Genomic DNA, 20920 nt, shown 5'->3' with positions numbered 1-20920 from the left:
AAACGAGTCACACTTTGTCCGCGAAGTCGCCAGCGGTCGTCGAGGTGAAGAGAGTCCGGTCCCCTACCAGAGGAACCTCGAATTACCAGGGCCGCTCTCGGACAAAACTGTCAGCCACAAGCAGGGGACGCACGGCCCAGAGGACGCGCACCGTAGAGATGGAGCGACGGAGGTTTTCGCCTGGACGAGTAAAAATAAATGAGAGCCGTCGCAAGGCGGCGTTGGCCTTCATCCCGCGGTGGATTGAGAGCAAGATGTCACAGCGGCGATCGTTTTTCGTCGCGAGCGAAGCTCTCAGCGCGGGGTGGGTGGGCGGTCCGGCCGAGACCAATCGATCCCGGACACCCGGGTTGGAACCCAGCCTCTGTGACCTCCCCCCTAATCTCGTCGTGCCGCCGCCGCCGCCGCGACCGCAGGTGGCAGACCCTGCTGTCCGTCGATGAGCTCGTGGAGCGGCTCGTGAAGAAGCTGTCGTCGCTCAACCTCCTCAACTCCACCTACATCTTCTTCTCCTCTGACAACGGCTACCACTCAGGTGGGGGGGGGTCACTCACGTGGGGAGGGGGTCACTCAGGTGGGGGAGGGGGGTCACTAAGGTGGGGGAGGGGGTCACGCAGGTGGGGGGGGGGGGGTCACTCACGAGAGCCCTCCCTCCCCCCCTCGCTTGTCTCCGACAAATGCAATGCGCCGGTTCCTACCAGTATAAATGTGTGACATCATATCGTACGTGAGAGTCGTTGGTGAACAAGCACGTGTAAAATGTAAATCCATCCGGTGGCCTCCAACGATATGAGAGACCTTTCTAAAGTCACCGGTCGTTCACAATGCGGTCTCCGAGGGTAACCAGCGAGCGCGAACGAATGACGTCACGCGTGCGGAGCGTCTGCTGAATTCGTTTTTGTTTCGCTTGCAGTTACTTAGCGAGTTTGCCGGAGTGGCACCCACGCCACTGTGATCGACTAACCACCCCCCCCCCCACCCCCCCCCCCCCCCCCAGGGCAATTCTCGCTGCCCAACGACAAGCGGCAGCTGTACGAGTTCGACATCCGCGTGCCCATGCTTGTGCGCGGGCCGGGAATCAAGGCCAAGCAGATCCTGCGGGTGAGCGACGCTCGGGGTCAAAAGGTGGGGGGGCGGGGGGAGCGGTGTGCTCATTCCTGCGTCCTCTTTACAGCGCCGAGCCGCTGGCGGATATTCCACATTGTTGTGGCAGGGGTGAGCGAGACAAAACTCGACGTAAACTATTTTGATTTAAAGCTTTCGTGACTGCAGGGATTCATATTCTCGGTTCTTTCGGGAAAGTCACGTACAAGGGAAATAATAAAATGATATAAATATTAAATATAAAAATGCTCACGACGTTTCGACTGCAACACGAGCAATCATCATCAGGTGTGAAATCCACAGCAAGAACATTTAAAATTTTCTATGGATTTCACACCTGATGATGATTGCTTGTGTTGCAGTCGAAACATCGTGATTTTTATTGTTTTATATTTATTTTATTTTATTATTTCCCTTCTATGTGACTTTACCGAAAGAACCAAGAATATGTAAACAATATTTTTTATTTTATTTACAAACGACCTGCTCACAAATGATAGCTCAACGAGAAGTGGCTCGTCACGTGGAAATGTCTAGCAGCCAAATACTCAAAAACGCGTGACGTTGATTCTAAATGTGGAGGGAACAACCGGAAGACCCAGAGAGAAATCCACGCGACCGCGGGGAGAGAGAGACACGCAGACTCCAAGTACACAGCAGCAGGCGTCAGGGTCTGGATCGAACCCACGACCTCCTGTATACCAGGCGAGGTAGTTAACATCTCCTAGCCACCGTGATGATGATGATGAGTGAGAGAGACACGCAAACTCCAAATATACAACAGCAGGCGTCAGGGTCGGGATCGAACCCACAGGTTCCTACATTGCAGGCGAGGTAGTTGACATCTCACCACCTCGACACCTCCACAGGATAAGCCACTCTTGGCTTTCCCCACAAGGTGGTGCTTATTTTAACCGACCCCCTGGAGGGATGATGGTGATGATGATAAGCATGATGGTGAGCTATGGCAGGGGCGAGAGTGTATTTACGTGCGTACGTTAAGCTTCTTTCTCACCATACGTAACCAACCGTGCTAATTGGAGGCGCGGGGGAAAGGACAACAAACTAAACACAAATAAGTAATATTTAAAACACGCTTTAATGAAATGTACCGTACTCGTAATGGCAACACTCCACGACTCCAGGAAGTGGCCCCGAAGTTTGCCGTAACATCAGGGACAGTGGTGATTTACAGCCAACGTAAGTTGAGCGTGGACAATTACACCCAAGCCGAAACATAACATATTAAAAAGAATGTTTACAAATATTTGTTTTATTTTTTATGATAGAATATAGTATTGTCATCAGTGTGACATAAGTATACCAAGTTTGCAGTCGATACCACATTGGGAAGTGGGTTAAAATTGAGTTACAAGATTTGAGTGTAAAAACAGAAAATGGTCCTCATTTTACCGACACTGCGGAGGGCTGATGGGCTGAGTCAACGGCCAACCAGGATTTAGACCTCGCAGCCCCCCCTCCGATTGCGAGCCGCTACTGGCCAATTATTACCACGCAAGTAGCCCCCTACAAAGTAGTCCCTACGTGAGTAGTCCCTACGTGAGTAGTCCCTACGCAAGTAGTCCCGACTCAAGTAGTCCCCTTACATACATACAAAACCTGAGCGGTGGCGCAGCGGTGAGCGAACTGCGCTTTGAACCCGGCAACGCGAGTTCGCGGCGGCGAATATTCGAACCGGTCCTGGGCCTCCCCGAGGCTGTCCCGGCGTTAAATAAGCGCCTCGGAGTGCCTTACGTGGTGGAGATGTTAAAAATAAATATTTCCGTGCTCATAGTTGTAGTTGAAACCTGACCTGACTCTGGGTTGCACCTCCGCAGGCTCCCGTCATGAACATCGACCTGGGGCCTACCTTCCTGGAGCTGGCCGGAGTGAACGTCTCCCAGACGCGGATGGACGGCATGTCCATGGTGCCTCTGCTGGTGAGCGACGGCGGGAGGGCGCGGACGAGATGTGAACTACCTCGCCTGGTCTACAGGAGGTCGTGGTTTCGATCCAGACCCTGACGCCTGCTGCTGTATATTTTGAATATGTGTGTCTCTCATCATCATCATCATCATCACGGTGGCTAGGAGATGTTAACTACCTCGCCTGGTACACAGGAGGTCGTGGGTTCGATCCCGACCCTGACGCCTGCTGCTGTATATTTGGAGTTTGCGTGTCTCTCTCTCATCATCATCACGGTGGCTAGGAGATGTTAACTACCTCGCCTGGTCTATAGGAGGTCGTGGGTTCGATCCCGACCCTGACGCCTGCTGCTGTATATTTGGAGTATGTGTGTCTCTCTCATCATCATCACGGTGGCTAGGAGATGTTAACTACCTCGCCTGGTACACAGGAGGTCGTGGGTTCGACCCCGACCCTGACGCCTGCTGCTGTATATTTGGAGTCTGCGTGTGTCTCTCATCATCATCACGGTGGCTAGGAGATGTTAACTACATCGCCTGGTACACAGGAGGTCGTGGGTTCCATCCCGACCCTGACGCCTGCCTACATTTGGAGTATGTGTGTCTCTCATCATCATCACGGTGGCTAGGAAATGTTAACTACCTCGCCTGGTATACAGGAGGTCGTGGGTTCCATCCCGACCCTGACGCCTGCCTATATTTGGAGTATGTGTGTCTCTCTCTCATCATCATTACGGTGGCTAGGAAATGTTAACTACCTCGCCTGGTCTACAGGAGGTCGTGGGTTCGACCCCGACCCTGACGCCTGCTGCTGTATATTTGGAGTCTGCGCGTGTCTCTCTCCCCGTGGTCGCGTGGATTTGTCTCTGGGTCTTTTTCCTCCACATTTTAAAAAGTGCATTCAGACTATTTGACTACTCTAGATTTCCACGTGATGATGATGAGCCCACTTTGCTGCGCTATCATTTGTGATCGCCAGGTCGCTTCTGAAAAAGAGCTACACAGGTCAGTGCGGCCTTACCTGGGAAAATATAAATAGTAAAAAAAAATAAGTGAGTTTTAGTTTAAACGCCGGCGTTCCCTGCCGACCCAGGAAGTGTAATTTATCACCAAGGTGCTGTGAGGTCCGTTGCGTCGTTCGTGCAAAACTGCATCTCACATCGCTGTAGAAGATAGAAAAGCAACAGAATAAAGCAAGGACATCGCACCTGGCAAGACACAGAAGCCGCGTGGTACAGTCAAACCACGTGGCACAGCCAAACCACGTGGCACAGTCAAACCACGTGGCACACCCAAACCACGTGGCACAGCCAAACCACGTGGCACAGTCAAACCACGTGGCACACCCAAACCACGTGGCACAGTCAAACCACGTGGCACACCCAAACCTTGTGGCACAGCCAAACCACGTGGCACACCCAAACCACGTGGCACAGCCAAACCACGTGGCACACCCAAACCACGTTTCACAGTCAAACCACGTGGCACACCCAAACCACGTGGCACAGCCAAACCACGTGGCACACCCAAACCACGTGGCACAGCCAAACCACGTGGCACACCCAAACCACGTGGCACAGTCAAACCACGTGGCACAGCCAAACCACGTGGCACACCCAAACCACGTGGCACAGTCAAACCACGTGGCACACCCAAACCACGTGGCACAGTCAAACCACGTAGCACACCCAAACCACGTGGCACAGTCAAACCACGTGGCACACCCAAACCACGTGGCACAGCCAAACCACGCTCAAGCAATTAAAGTTCTGAGGTCAACGAAGAAATGTTTTAAATGGGACTTAAATAGTGAAAGGGACTTAATTGGACACATATAATACAATTATCATATCATTATTATAAGTGAGGTCTCAAAACACTGCTCAATCATTATACGATAATTATTTAATCAAAAATTTCTTCCGCACCTCCGATTAGCGCGGTTGGCTACGTACGGTGCGAAAGAAGTTCAACATAAATACTACACTGTACATGATAAATGTATCGTTATAATCAGTGTAAATGCTTACCCCGAGCTCTCAATACACTGATAGTGCGCTGTTATTGAGTTGTACGCCTTTTGGCGTCATCTGGTCCATCACCAATGGAGACTAGGCTCTAAGGAAAGCTGTCTCGGGTGTGGACCAATCAACTTCAAGGACAGTGCATTTTATTATCAGAGTTGTTTGTTTTTGTTTGCATTTTGTCTGCTTGTGTTGTGGTTATTGCAAACATGATCCCTTGTATAAAGGTGTCAGTTTTTGTACCAGTTGAAAGGGTAACAACCTATTACTAAATCACTGCTGAGTTGTAAATAGGCCTCAATCATTACACGGTCATTGTTTAATTATGAATCCATTGCAAGTTATGAACGTATCATTGCGACCGCTGCTGCCGCTGCTACTGCTGCCGCTGCTGCTGCTGCGTGCAAACTCTGCAGCACCCCGTGGACAAGGCAGCGGCGGCGCCAGCGTGGCGCTCGGACTTCCTGGTGGAGTACCAGGGGGAGGGACACGACGCCGACCCGGCCTGCCCCAAGCTGGGCCCAGGAGTCGCGGTAAACACCGCCCCACGCCCCCCCACACCCTACCGCCCCCCCCCCCACGCCCCCCCACACCCTACCGCCCCCCCCCCCCACGCCCCCCCACACCCTACCGCCCCCCCCCCCCACGCCCCCCCACACCCTACCGCCCCCCCCCACGCCCCCCCACACCCTACCGCCCCCCCCCACGCCCCCCCACACCCTACCGTCCCCCCCCACACCCCCCCACACCCTACCGCCCCCCCCCCACGCCCCCCATCCCCACGCCCCCCCCCCCCACGCCCCCCCCACACCCTACCGTCCCCCCCCACACCCCCCCACACCCTACCGCCCCCACGCCCCCCCACACCCTACCGCATCCCCCCCCCACTCCGCTACCGTGGGTGACGCGCCGCGGAGGGATGAGCGTCAACATCGCCTCTCGGGCGGCCGGGCGGCCGGGCGTGGTGCCGGCCACCCAGCTCCTCGTGCGTCGAGGGCGGCCTTCGGAGGTGCTGCTCGCTAACGGCGCTTGCCCCAAAAGTCTGTTGAGGATACACGGGGGGGGGGGGTCTTTGTGGCACCACGGTGGCTAGGAGATGTTAACTACCTCGCCTGGTGCACAGGAGGTCGTGGGTTCGATCCTGACCCTGAAGATGCCTGCTGTGAATTGAGTCTGCATCTGTCTCATCATCATCACGGTGGCTAGGAGATGTTAACTACCTCGCCTGGTGCACAGGAGGTCGTGGGTTCGATCCTGACCCTGAAGATGCCTGCTGTGAATTGAGTCTGCATCTGTCTCATCATCATCACGGTGGCTAGGAGATGTTAACTACCTCGCCTGGTGCACAGGAGGTCGTGGGTTCGATCCTGACCCTGAAGATGCCTGCTGTGAATTGAGTCTGCATCTGTCTCATCATCATCACGGTGGCTAGGAGATGTTAGCTACCTCGCCTGGTGTACAGGAGGTCGTGGGTTCGATCCCGACCCTGAAGATGCCTGCTGTGAATTGAGTCTGCGTCTGTCTCATCATCATCACGGTGGCTGGGAGATGTTAACTACCTCGCCTGGTGCACAGGAGGTCGTGGGTTCGATCCCGACCCTGAAGATGCCTGCTGTGTATTGAGTCTGCGTCTCTCTCATCATCATCACGGTGGCTGGGAGATGTTAACTACCTCGCCTGGTATACAGGAGGTTGTGGGTTCCATCCCGACGCTGATGCCTGCTGCTGTGTATTTGTATTTTGCATGTCTCTCTCTCCCCGTGGTCGCTTGGATTTTTCTCCGGCTCCTCTGGTTTTCCCCTCCACATTTAGAATCAACATCACGCGTTTAAAGTATTTGGCTGCTAAACATTTCCACGTGCAAGGCCGCTTCGTTGAGCTGTCATTTGTGATGGTCAGGTCGCTTCTGAAAAAGAGCTACATAGCTCAGTGGGCCTTACCTGGTAAAACAAATCTAGTTGAGTTTACTCCTTGGTTCTTTCAGTAAAGAGAAAATAATTTAAATTTTAGAATACGACGTTTCGATTGCAACACAAGCAATCATCATCAGGTACAAAACAAACCTAGTAAACTTAGAAATACAATGCAATACAACACAGAGAGTCGGCTAACACAACAGTCAACACTCTACGTGACTTTACCGATAGAAGCAAAGAGTAATTCCTGCAGTCACGAAAGCTTCAAATCGAGTTGAGTTTAGCTTCATTCCCTCCGTGTAGCCTTTAACGGACTGTTTATTGCGACTCGCTACTCTACGAGACGTCTGGCAAAACACATTACCGAGCCAAAATAAAAACGGCGTGTTTGCACGCGGTGCCGCCCTGTGTGCAGGAGTGCTTCCCCGACTGCGTGTGCGAAGATGCGTTCAACAACACGTACGCATGCGTCCGCACGCTCTCCGGCACCGTCGACCTTCAGTACTGCGAGTTTGCCGACGCCCAGGTGTGTGTGTGTGGAGGGGGGGGGGAAGGGTTTGGGTTTTTTTATTTTCCAAACAGGGCGGTGACGCGGCACGGGAGCAGCGGTGGCCAAGCGGCGTCTCTTGAGCTGCACGCGGATCTTTCATCCGCCCACGCGCCGCTCTGTCGAGGGGGCCTAACGTAGGACGTGTCATCGCGGTGGCAAAGAAGAATGAACGTCTTCTTGGTTCTAGATTTGAAGCTTTCGTGACTGCAAGGATTCATATTCTTAGGTTTTTTTCGGTAAAGTCACGTAGGTAAAAACATTAAAATTAATAAAAGTAAAATAAAATAAAAATCACGACGTTTCGGAGGCAACACAAGCTTCCGTCTTCAGGTGGAACCGTCACAGCACGATTGCTGTTTACAGGTGAAACCGTCACAGCTGAATACAGCTAAGAATATGTCTTCTTGGTTCTTTCGGTAAAGTCACGTAGAATGGAAATAATAAAATAATACAAATAAAACATAATAAAATAATTCTCACGACGTTTCGGCCACAACGCAAGTAGCCGTCCTCAGGTGAAGAACAGGTCTGTCGATAAGACAGAGTCTGAATGACTCTATATTCGTTGAGCTACAGGTCTGTCGATAAGACAGAGTCTGAATGACTCTGTATTCAGACTCTGTCTTATCGACAGACCTGTTCTTTACCTGAGGACGGCGGCTGCTTGCGTTGTGGCCGAAACGTCGTGAGAATTATATTATTGTTTTATTTTATTATTTATTATTTCCATTCTACGTGACTTTACCGAAAGAACCAAGAAGATGAATCCCTGCAGTCACGAAAGCTTTAAATCGAAATTTAAGAATGAACGTGTCCTGTCCTGTGCCGAAAACTTTTACTATATATAAACACACACATATATTTATACACTTGGCTACTTGCAGAATCCACGGGTACTTGTCGGCTCCCGGTCTGTTACAGGTTGGCCACCGCTCCTTGCTTACTGCCCGCTTGTTCACGGTTCAAGTCGGGCAGCGAGATGTTAACTACCTCGCTTGGTATACAGAAGGTCGTGGGTTCGATCCCGACCCTGACGCCTGTTGTATATTTGGATTAACTACGTCACCTGGTATACAGGAGGTCGTGGGTTCGATCCCGACCCTGACGCCTGTTGTATATTTGGAGTTTGCTGTCTCTCTCATCATCATCATCACGGTGGCTATGAGATGTTACCTACTTGACCTGGTATACAGGAGGTCGTGGGTTCGATCCCGACCCTGACGCCTGCTGTATATTTGGAGTTTGCGTGTCTCTCTCATCATCATCATCACGGTGGCTAGGAGATGTTAACTACTTGACCTGGTATACAGGAGGTCGTGGGTTCGATCCCGACCCTGACGCCTGCTGCTGTATTTGGAGTTTGCGTGTCTCTCTCCCCGTGGTCGCGTGGATTTTTCTCCGGGTCTTCCGGTTTTTCCCCTCCACATTTAGAATCAAGGTCACGCGTTTAGAGAGTTATTTGACTGCTATAAATGTCCACATGAGGATAAGCCACTTCGTTGAGCTACAATTTGTGGCCAGGTTGCTTCTGAATAAGAGCTACATATTTCGATTTAAAGCTTTCGTGACTGCAGGGATTCATCTTCTTGTTTCTTTCGGTAAAGTCACGTAGAAGGGAAGTAATAAAATAATAAAATAAAACATAATAAAACAATTCTCACGACGTTTCGGCTACAACGCAAGCAGCCGTCTTCAGGTGAAGAATGAGACACTACCAAACTAGGAGCTTATATATAAGCTGCATTGGGGGTTGAAGAGCGCCTTAACAAAAAGAATGTGCATGTGAAGAGGAATTTAGCATATTCATGGAAAATGCGTAGGCGTTGGGCGGGGGGGTGTCAAAGTCATATTATGCCCATGCATTATGCAGGATCAGCAGCAACCAAGGGGGGTGCAGGGATTAGCAGTAACAAAGGGAAGGAATGTTAATGATATGTAGCTGCAGTTACTCAACAACCACGTAGAAAACTAAAGTATAAACTACATAAAAAAAAAAAACTAAAGTATAAACTGCATCGCACCATCAGTATACTTACTATACTCTATAATAAGCTGAGTTACTAACAGCAAGTAATACATTACCATTCTACCTCGTAAAAATTCTATAATATGCTTCCATCTAGACCTTATTCTCTTACATCACACGAGCATATACCGTACTATATACTGCCATAGATAAACCCAACATTAAATTATATACTGTATTGCTGTAAACCAACCTATATCTTATACATTTAATATAACACTATGTATTATTCTACACACCCTAATGTGTGTCGAAATGGTTTATTACGTCCTTCCAATGATTGCTGAGCCAGAATCCATCTTCTCGGTTAAAATTGTCTCTGTGTTTGTATATGTGGATCGCCTCATGAACGAATCTCTCATGATAGCCAGATGGCTTGCAGAGAACCTCTGTCTTGGAGAAGTCAATATCATGTGAGCCCACTGAGTTGTAACAGTGATCTGCCACGGCTGAGGTGTTTGTCCTACCGTGTTTCAGGTCAGCTTTATGTTCACGGATGCGGTCCGAGACATGTCGTTTGGTTTCCCCAATGTAACTGCTACCACAGAGGCAACTTAGTTTGTAGACGCCAGGGTACTGTATGTCTGGAACCACATCTTTTACAGACGGTACCAGATCACGGATTTTATGTACTGTGTTGAATCGGACCTGGATCTTGTGTTTAATCAGGATTTTGGAGATCTTTTTTGTGACCCCAGCAATGTAGGGTAAGGTGATGGTCTTGAAAGGCTCCTCAACAGGATCCTTCTTGATGGTTGGAGTGATGGCTTTGCGGATTGTATAGTCGGAGTAACCATTTGCCTTAAGAGCTTGGCGTACGTGTTTGAGTTCACTGGAAATGTGTTCATGGTCGGAGATGCATTGGGCTCTATGATATAGAGTCTTGATGAGGGAATTCTTCTGGGATGGATGGTGGTGGGAATCCGGTTTTAGATAAGCATCCGTGTGGGTGGCTTTCCTGTAGACAGAGTGGCTCATTGAACCATCAGGTCTCCTTTTGATTAGGACATCCAAAAAGGGTAGCTTGCCATCATTTTCGACTTCCATGGTGAATCTGATGGCTGGGTGTATGGAATTGATGTGGTCGAGAAATTGGTCTAGAGCAGGCCGGCCATGTGGCCAGATGACAAAAGTGTCGTCTACGTACCTCTTCCATAAGGTCGGGCGTAGAGTGGCAGTCTGGATAGCGTCCGTCTCAAATTTCTCCATGAAGATGTTGGCTACAACCGGAGATAGGGGGGAGCCCATTGGGGTGCCCTCAATTTGCTTGTAGAAGGTTCCATTCCAGGTGAAGTATGTATTGGTTAAGCAGTGTCTCACCAGGGGGGGTACCCCAGCATTCAGTCCTTGATGAACCAAGTCTTCAATGATTGCGATGGTGTCAGGCACAGGTACCTTGGTGAACAAGGAAACCACATCAAAACTGACAAGCAGGTCGTCTGGGGACAGGGCAATCCCCTTGATTGTCGATACCAGGTCAGTAGAGTTTAGTACTGCAGAGGTGGTTTTTCCAGTGAAAGGCCGTAGGATTTCGGACAAAAAACGAGCCAGTTTGTAAGTGGGGGAGTTGATAGTAGAGACAATGGGACGAAGAGGTGTATCTTCTTTATGTATCTTTGGCAAGCCGTACAATCTTGGTGGTCTGGCTGCAGAAGGTTTCAACGAGAACTGTTTGGTCTGATCAATTAATGCGGTTGAAGCAGAAATGATGTTGTTGGTTTTGGAGACGAGGCTGTTGGTGGGGTCTCTTTTTATTTTTGTATAGCTGCCATCGTTTAATAGTTCTTGAATTTTGTTGTTGTATTCTATTTTGTCCATGATGACAGTGGCATTGCCTTTGTCGGCTGAGAGGATGACAATGTCATCCCTCTTTTTTAATTGAGCTAATTCAAAACGCTCCTCTTTGCTGATGTTGCTAGCTGGCATCTTAGCGTTTTTGAGGGTTACAGAGATTTCAGATCTTGCTACGTCTGCAGCGATGTGACTCAAGCCCTTGAGAGCTACATCTACTCGAGCAATTATATCATTAACTGGTATGTGTCTAGGTGTGACTGCAAAGTTTAGTCCTTTAGCTAAAACGGATTTCAAACCTTCAGAAATAGGACTGTTACTGCGATTAATTACGACTTTGTTAATATCTAGCTTTTCAATGTGTGGGTCCGGTTTCTTGTTTGAGAGGCGATTGAATTTGGAAATCAAGTTGTCCTTACATTTAGTCGACATAGCGGCAGCTGAAGAGGCAGTCATTTTTTCCACATGTTCCCAATCCGATGTGGACATTGTTACACTCAAAGATAAGTGTGATTTGTAGAGTGTCTTGTCTAACTGATCTAGTTCGGTGCGCGTAAGTCTGATTTTCTCTGAGATAAGAGCTAAGCTAGTTCTAGACAGAATTCGTTTCGCATTAGAAGAAGTTACAGCAGCAGATGTTAGTGTAAATGCGTTTGGTATTACCTTAGAGTCGCGGCATCTCTTCAGAAAGGTGAGAGACTCGATTAGCTGAGCCTTCTTATCCCGGAGCTTGTTGAAGGATCTCAAAGTTATGTGGAAACCCTCCCCGTAGAGGCGGTTAAATTTCGATTTAAAGCTTTCGTGACTGCAGGGATTCATCTTCTTGTTTCTTTCGGTAAAGTCACGTAGAAGGGAAGTAATAAAATAATAAAAATAAAACATAATAAAACAATTCTCACGACGTTTCGGCTACAACGCAAGCAGCCGTCTTCAGGTGAAGAATGAGGTCGAAAATGATGGCAAGCTACCCTTTTTGGATGTCCTAATCAAAAGGAGACCTGATGGTTCAATGAGCCACTCTGTCTACAGGAAAGCCACCCACACGGATGCTTATCTAAAACCGGATTCCCACCACCATCCATCCCAGAAGAATTCCCTCATCAAGACTCTATATCATAGAGCCCAATGCATCTCCGACCATGAACACATTTCCAGTGAACTCAAACACGTACGCCAAGCTCTTAAGGCAAATGGTTACTCCGACTATACAATCCGCAAAGCCATCACTCCAACCATCAAGAAGGATCCTGTTGAGGAGCCTTTCAAGACCATCACCTTACCCTACATTGCTGGGGTCACAAAAAAGATCTCCAAAATCCTGATTAAACACAAGATCCAGGTCCGATTCAACACAGTACATAAAATCCGTGATCTGGTACCGTCTGTAAAAGATGTGGTTCCAGACATACAGTACCCTGGCGTCTACAAACTAAGTTGCCTCTGTGGTAGCAGTTACATTGGGGAAACCAAACGACATGTCTCGGACCGCATCCGTGAACATAAAGCTGACCTGAAACACGGTAGGACAAACACCTCAGCCGTGGCAGATCACTGTTACAACTCAGTGGGCTCACATGATATTGACTTCTCCAAGACAGAGGTTCTCTGCAAGCCATCTGGCTATCATGAGAGATTCGTTCATGAGGCGATCCACATATACAAACACAGAGACAATTTTAACCGAGAAGATGGATTCTGGCTCAGCAATCATTGGAAGGACGTAATAAACCATTTCGACACACATTAGGGTGTGTAGAATAATACATAGTGTTATATTAAATGTATAAGATATAGGTTGGTTTACAGCAATACAGTATATAATTTAATGTTGGGTTTATCTATGGCAGTATATAGTACGGTATATGCTCGTGTGATGTAAGAGAATAAGGTCTAGATGGAAGCATATTATAGAATTTTTACGAGGTAGAATGGTAATGTATTACTTGCTGTTAGTAACTCAGCTTATTATAGAGTATAGTAAGTATACTGATGGTGCGATGCAGTTTATACTTTAGTTTTTTATGTAGTTTATACTTTAGTTTTCTACGTGGTTGTTGAGTAACTGCAGCTACATATCATTAACATTCCTTCCCTTTGTTACTGCTAATCCCTGCACCCCCCTTGGTTGCTGCTGATCCTGCATAATGCATGGGCATAATATGACTTTGACACCCCCCCGCCCAACGCCTACGCATTTTCCATGAATATGCTAAATTCCTCTTCACATGCACATTCTTTTTGTTAAGGCGCTCTTCAACCCCCAATGCAGCTTATATATAAGCTCCTAGTTTGGTAGTGTCTCATTCTTCACCTGAAGACGGCTGCTTGCGTTGTAGCCGAAACGTCGTGAGAATTGTTTTATTATGTTTTATTTTTATTATTTTATTACTTCCCTTCTACGTGACTTTACCGAAAGAAACAAGAAGATGAATCCCTGCAGTCACGAAAGCTTTAAATCGAAATTTAACCGCCTCTACGGGGAGGGTTTCCACATAACTTTGAGATCCTTCAACAAGCTCCGGGATAAGAAGGCTCAGCTAATCGAGTCTCTCACCTTTCTGAAGAGATGCCGCGACTCTAAGGTAATACCAAACGCATTTACACTAACATCTGCTGCTGTAACTTCTTCTAATGCGAAACGAATTCTGTCTAGAACTAGCTTAGCTCTTATCTCAGAGAAAATCAGACTTACGCGCACCGAACTAGATCAGTTAGACAAGACACTCTACAAATCACACTTATCTTTGAGTGTAACAATGTCCACATCGGATTGGGAACATGTGGAAAAAATGACTGCCTCTTCAGCTGCCGCTATGTCGACTAAATGTAAGGACAACTTGATTTCCAAATTCAATCGCCTCTCAAACAAGAAACCGGACCCACACATTGAAAAGCTAGATATTAACAAAGTCGTAATTAATCGCAGTAACAGTCCTATTTCTGAAGGTTTGAAATCCGTTTTAGCTAAAGGACTAAACTTTGCAGTCACACCTAGACACATACCAGTTAATGATATAATTGCTCGAGTAGATGTAGCTCTCAAGGGCTTGAGTCACATCGCTGCAGACGTAGCAAGATCTGAAATCTCTGTAACCCTCAAAAACGCTAAGATGCCAGCTAGCAACATCAGCAAAGAGGAGCGTTTTGAATTAGCTCAATTAAAAAAGAGGGATGACATTGTCATCCTCTCAGCCGACAAAGGCAATGCCACTGTCATCATGGACAAAATAGAATACAACAACAAAATTCAAGAACTATTAAACGATGGCAGCTATACAAAAATAAAAAGAGACCCCACCAACAGCCTCGTCTCCAAAACCAACAACATCATTTCTGCTTCAACCGCATTAATTGATCAGACCAAACAGTTCTCGTTGAAACCTTCTGCAGCCAGACCACCAAGATTGTACGGCTTGCCAAAGATACATAAAGAAGATACACCTCTTCGTCCCATTGTCTCTACTATCAACTCCCCCACTTACAAACTGGCTCGTTTTTTGTCCGAAATCCTACGGCCTTTCACTGGAAAAACCACCTCTGCAGTACTAAACTCTACTGACCTGGTATCGACAATCAAGGGGATTGCCCTGTCCCCAGACGACCTGCTTGTCAGTTTTGATGTGGTTTCCTTGTTCACCAAGGTACCTGTGCCTGACACCATCGCAATCATTGAAGACTTGGTTCATCAAGGACTGAATGCTGGGGTACCCCCCCTGGTGAGACACTGCTTAACCAATACATACTTCACCTGGAATGGAACCTTCTACAAGCAAATTGAGGGCACCCCAATGGGCTCCCCCCTATCTCCGGTTGTAGCCAACATCTTCATGGAGAAATTTGAGACGGACGCTATCCAGACTGCCACTCTACGCCCGACCTTATGGAAGAGGTACGTAGACGACACTTTTGTCATCTGGCCACATGGCCGGCCTGCTCTAGACCAATTTCTCGACCACATCAATTCCATACACCCAGCCATCAGATTCACCATGGAAGTCGAAAATGATGGCAAGCTACCCTTTTTGGATGTCCTAATCAAAAGGAGACCTGATGGTTCAATGAGCCACTCTGTCTACAGGAAAGCCACCCACACGGATGCTTATCTAAAACCGGATTCCCACCACCATCCATCCCAGAAGAATTCCCTCATCAAGACTCTATATCATAGAGCCCAATGCATCTCCGACCATGAACACATTTCCAGTGAACTCAAACACGTACGCCAAGCTCTTAAGGCAAATGGTTACTCCGACTATACAATCCGCAAAGCCATCACTCCAACCATCAAGAAGGATCCTGTTGAGGAGCCTTTCAAGACCATCACCTTACCCTACATTGCTGGGGTCACAAAAAAGATCTCCAAAATCCTGATTAAACACAAGATCCAGGTCCGATTCAACACAGTACATAAAATCCGTGATCTGGTACCGTCTGTAAAAGATGTGGTTCCAGACATACAGTACCCTGGCGTCTACAAACTAAGTTGCCTCTGTGGTAGCAGTTACATTGGGGAAACCAAACGACATGTCTCGGACCGCATCCGTGAACATAAAGCTGACCTGAAACACGGTAGGACAAACACCTCAGCCGTGGCAGATCACTGTTACAACTCAGTGGGCTCACATGATATTGACTTCTCCAAGACAGAGGTTCTCTGCAAGCCATCTGGCTATCATGAGAGATTCGTTCATGAGGCGATCCACATATACAAACACAGAGACAATTTTAACCGAGAAGATGGATTCTGGCTCAGCAATCATTGGAAGGACGTAATAAACCATTTCGACACACATTAGGGTGTGTAGAATAATACATAGTGTTATATTAAATGTATAAGATATAGGTTGGTTTACAGCAATACAGTATATAATTTTAATGTTGGGTTTATCTATGGCAGTATATAGTACGGTATATGCTCGTGTGATGTAAGAGAATAAGGTCTAGATGGAAGCATATTATAGAATTTTTACGAGGTAGAATGGTAATGTATTACTTGCTGTTAGTAACTCAGCTTATTATAGAGTATAGTAAGTATACTGATGGTGCGATGCAGTTTATACTTTAGTTTTTTATGTAGTTTATACTTTAGTTTTCTACGTGGTTGTTGAGTAACTGCAGCTACATATCATTAACATTCCTTCCCTTTGTTACTGCTAATCCCTGCACCCCCCTTGGTTGCTGCTGATCCTGCATAATGCATGGGCATAATATGACTTTGACACCCCCCCGCCCAACGCCTACGCATTTTCCATGAATATGCTAAATTCCTCTTCACATGCACATTCTTTTTGTTAAGGCGCTCTTCAACCCCCAATGCAGCTTATATATAAGCTCCTAGTTTGGTAGTGTCTCATTCTTCACCTGAAGACGGCTGCTTGCGTTGTAGCCGAAACGTCGTGAGAATTGTTTTATTATGTTTTATTTTTATTATTTTATTACTTCCCTTCTACGTGACTTTACCGAAAGAAACAAGAAGATGAATCCCTGCAGTCACGAAAGCTTTAAATCGAAATTTAACCGCCTCTACGGGGAGGGTTTCCACATAACTTTGAGATCCTTCAACAAGCTCCGGGATAAGAAGGCTCAGCTAATCGAGTCTCTCACCTTTCTGAAGAGATGCCGCGACTCTAAGGTAATACCAAACGCATTTACACTAACATCTGCTGCTGTAACTTCTTCTAATGCGAAACGAATTCTGTCTAGAACTAGCTTAGCTCTTATCTCAGAGAAAATCAGACTTACGCGCACCGAACTAGATCAGTTAGACAAGACACTCTACAAATCACACTTATCTTTGAGTGTAACAATGTCCACATCGGATTGGGAACATGTGGAAAAAATGACTGCCTCTTCAGCTGCCGCTATGTCGACTAAATGTAAGGACAACTTGATTTCCAAATTCAATCGCCTCTCAAACAAGAAACCGGACCCACACATTGAAAAGCTAGATATTAACAAAGTCGTAATTAATCGCAGTAACAGTCCTATTTCTGAAGGTTTGAAATCCGTTTTAGCTAAAGGACTAAACTTTGCAGTCACACCTAGACACATACCAGTTAATGATATAATTGCTCGAGTAGATGTAGCTCTCAAGGGCTTGAGTCACATCGCTGCAGACGTAGCAAGATCTGAAATCTCTGTAACCCTCAAAAACGCTAAGATGCCAGCTAGCAACATCAGCAAAGAGGAGCGTTTTGAATTAGCTCAATTAAAAAAGAGGGATGACATTGTCATCCTCTCAGCCGACAAAGGCAATGCCACTGTCATCATGGACAAAATAGAATACAACAACAAAATTCAAGAACTATTAAACGATGGCAGCTATACAAAAATAAAAAGAGACCCCACCAACAGCCTCGTCTCCAAAACCAACAACATCATTTCTGCTTCAACCGCATTAATTGATCAGACCAAACAGTTCTCGTTGAAACCTTCTGCAGCCAGACCACCAAGATTGTACGGCTTGCCAAAGATACATAAAGAAGATACACCTCTTCGTCCCATTGTCTCTACTATCAACTCCCCCACTTACAAACTGGCTCGTTTTTTGTCCGAAATCCTACGGCCTTTCACTGGAAAAACCACCTCTGCAGTACTAAACTCTACTGACCTGGTATCGACAATCAAGGGGATTGCCCTGTCCCCAGACGACCTGCTTGTCAGTTTTGATGTGGTTTCCTTGTTCACCAAGGTACCTGTGCCTGACACCATCGCAATCATTGAAGACTTGGTTCATCAAGGACTGAATGCTGGGGTACCCCCCCTGGTGAGACACTGCTTAACCAATACATACTTCACCTGGAATGGAACCTTCTACAAGCAAATTGAGGGCACCCCAATGGGCTCCCCCCTATCTCCGGTTGTAGCCAACATCTTCATGGAGAAATTTGAGACGGACGCTATCCAGACTGCCACTCTACGCCCGACCTTATGGAAGAGGTACGTAGACGACACTTTTGTCATCTGGCCACATGGCCGGCCTGCTCTAGATCAATTTCTCGACCACATCAATTCCATACACCCAGCCATCAGATTCACCATGGAAGTCGAAAATGATGGCAAGCTACCCTTTTTGGATGTCCTAATCAAAAGGAGACCTGATGGTTCAATGAGCCACTCTGTCTACAGGAAAGCCACCCACACGGATGCTTATCTAAAACCGGATTCCCACCACCATCCATCCCAGAAGAATTCCCTCATCAAGACTCTATATCATAGAGCCCAATGCATCTCCGACCATGAACACATTTCCAGTGAACTCAAACACGTACGCCAAGCTCTTAAGGCAAATGGTTACTCCGACTATACAATCCGCAAAGCCATCACTCCAACCATCAAGAAGGATCCTGTTGAGGAGCCTTTCAAGACCATCACCTTACCCTACATTGCTGGGGTCACAAAAAAGATCTCCAAAATCCTGATTAAACACAAGATCCAGGTCCGATTCAACACAGTACATAAAATCCGTGATCTGGTACCGTCTGTAAAAGATGTGGTTCCAGACATACAGTACCCTGGCGTCTACAAACTAAGTTGCCTCTGTGGTAGCAGTTACATTGGGGAAACCAAACGACATGTCTCGGACCGCATCCGTGAACATAAAGCTGACCTGAAACACGGTAGGACAAACACCTCAGCCGTGGCAGATCACTGTTACAACTCAGTGGGCTCACATGATATTGACTTCTCCAAGACAGAGGTTCTCTGCAAGCCATCTGGCTATCATGAGAGATTCGTTCATGAGGCGATCCACATATACAAACACAGAGACAATTTTAACCGAGAAGATGGATTCTGGCTCAGCAATCATTGGAAGGACGTAATAAACCATTTCGACACACATTAGGGTGTGTAGAATAATACATAGTGTTATATTAAATGTATAAGATATAGGTTGGTTTACAGCAATACAGTATATAATTTAATGTTGGGTTTATCTATGGCAGTATATAGTACGGTATATGCTCGTGTGATGTAAGAGAATAAGGTCTAGATGGAAGCATATTATAGAATTTTTACGAGGTAGAATGGTAATGTATTACTTGCTGTTAGTAACTCAGCTTATTATAGAGTATAGTAAGTATACTGATGGTGCGATGCAGTTTATACTTTAGTTTTTTATGTAGTTTATACTTTAGTTTTCTACGTGGTTGTTGAGTAACTGCAGCTACATATCATTAACATTCCTTCCCTTTGTTACTGCTAATCCCTGCACCCCCCTTGGTTGCTGCTGATCCTGCATAATGCATGGGCATAATATGACTTTGACACCCCCCCGCCCAACGCCTACGCATTTTCCATGAATATGCTAAATTCCTCTTCACATGCACATTCTTTTTGTTAAGGCGCTCTTCAACCCCCAATGCAGCTTATATATAAGCTCCTAGTTTGGTAGTGTCTCATTCTTCACCTGAAGACGGCTGCTTGCGTTGTAGCCGAAACGTCGTGAGAATTGTTTTATTATGTTTTATTTTTATTATTTTATTACTTCCCTTCTACGTGACTTTACCGAAAGAAACAAGAAGAAGAGCTACATAGCTCAGTGGGCCTTACCCGGTTAAATAAAAAAAATAGTTTAGTTTCTACCGCCGGTGTGGGTTACCGTAATGAGAAAACCAGAGTCTGAGAAAACTCTTAAGCGGGTGGCAAATTGAGCCACACCGTGGCTAATTTGAGGAATTGGATGCAGCCGGGAGGAGTGATCTGATGAGAGAGCTGTTGAGTGATATCGTGGACAAAGCTACGTTGAAGGAAGCCGAAGATCATCGACGTCTTTGAGCAATGAGCGGGAGAGTTTTATGAGCGTGGTCATCCCACTACGTGCCGTCCGCTTCACTCACAGCAGACGTGGAAACATCCCCTGACGTAAATTCGCAAGGGCGGACCGTCGTCCGCTTGCGTCGGTCGGAGCTCAACTTTGCCAAATTTAGAAAAAATGACCCCTCCCTTGCGGCGGTATGGCGGTTAGCGCGCCGTGCCGTACTCTGAGGCCGATTCCCGCTCTCGGCCAACACCAGCGACGATTGTCCGAACCGGTCCTGGGCCCCCACTAGGTCAGCTCAGCCTCGAACGAGTACCCGGTGCGGTGTGCAAACAAAACCACTCGGCAGACAAAGGCGGCCGGGCCTGGCGGCAGACGTCGCAAACGGGTTTTGATTCCTTACCCGTACCCGGCCGCACCAGGGTCGCAATCGGGTACCCGTACCCGGCCGTACCCGTACCCTACCCGATACCCGGCTACCCGTACCCGGCCGGGTATCGGGTAGGGTACGGGTATCGGGTACCCGGTTGCGACCTCTGCCTGGCATTGCCGGCCACCCACCCACCCCCGTCGTGTGCCGTGGCGCTCGCCCCCGAAGTCTGCCGAGACTCTACGGCGTGGCGGGGCTCTCTGTCTCTGCAGGCCACGGTGGAGCTGTACAACGTGACCGCCGACGCGCACCAGCTGACCAACATCGTGAAGGCCGTGGACCCCAACCTGCTGGTCTCCATGAACCAGCGCCTCATGGCGCTGCAGTCGTGCGTCGGCGCGGCGTGCCGCAAGCCGGCGAGCGAGGCCCTCGGCCCGGTGAGGGGGACGCTAC

At 47.6% G+C, this 20920-nt stretch overlaps 1 protein-coding gene across 1 annotated transcript in view; it reads left to right on the top strand.

Moving 5' to 3' along the window:
• Positions 1-20920, top strand: part of LOC133356571 (N-acetylglucosamine-6-sulfatase-like) — a 40045-nt gene that overhangs the window by 15165 nt on the left and 3960 nt on the right. Inside the window, exons 8-13 of the mRNA XM_061574157.1 lie at positions 417-535; positions 998-1101; positions 2943-3044; positions 5470-5586; positions 7385-7495; positions 20740-20904. Coding sequence (XP_061430141.1) covers positions 417-535; positions 998-1101; positions 2943-3044; positions 5470-5586; positions 7385-7495; positions 20740-20904 — 718 coding nt within the window. The remainder of the gene's footprint in view (positions 1-416; positions 536-997; positions 1102-2942; positions 3045-5469; positions 5587-7384; positions 7496-20739; positions 20905-20920) is intronic.

The sequence above is a fragment of the Lethenteron reissneri genome, chromosome 54 (assembly GCF_015708825.2).
Source record: "Lethenteron reissneri isolate LAM-NWPU_2019-01 chromosome 54, ASM1570882v1, whole genome shotgun sequence".
Classification (NCBI taxonomy): domain Eukaryota; kingdom Metazoa; phylum Chordata; class Hyperoartia; order Petromyzontiformes; family Petromyzontidae; genus Lethenteron; species Lethenteron reissneri.
Note: the sequence above shows the minus strand (reverse complement) of the source record. Positions and strands in the feature narration are given on the sequence as shown.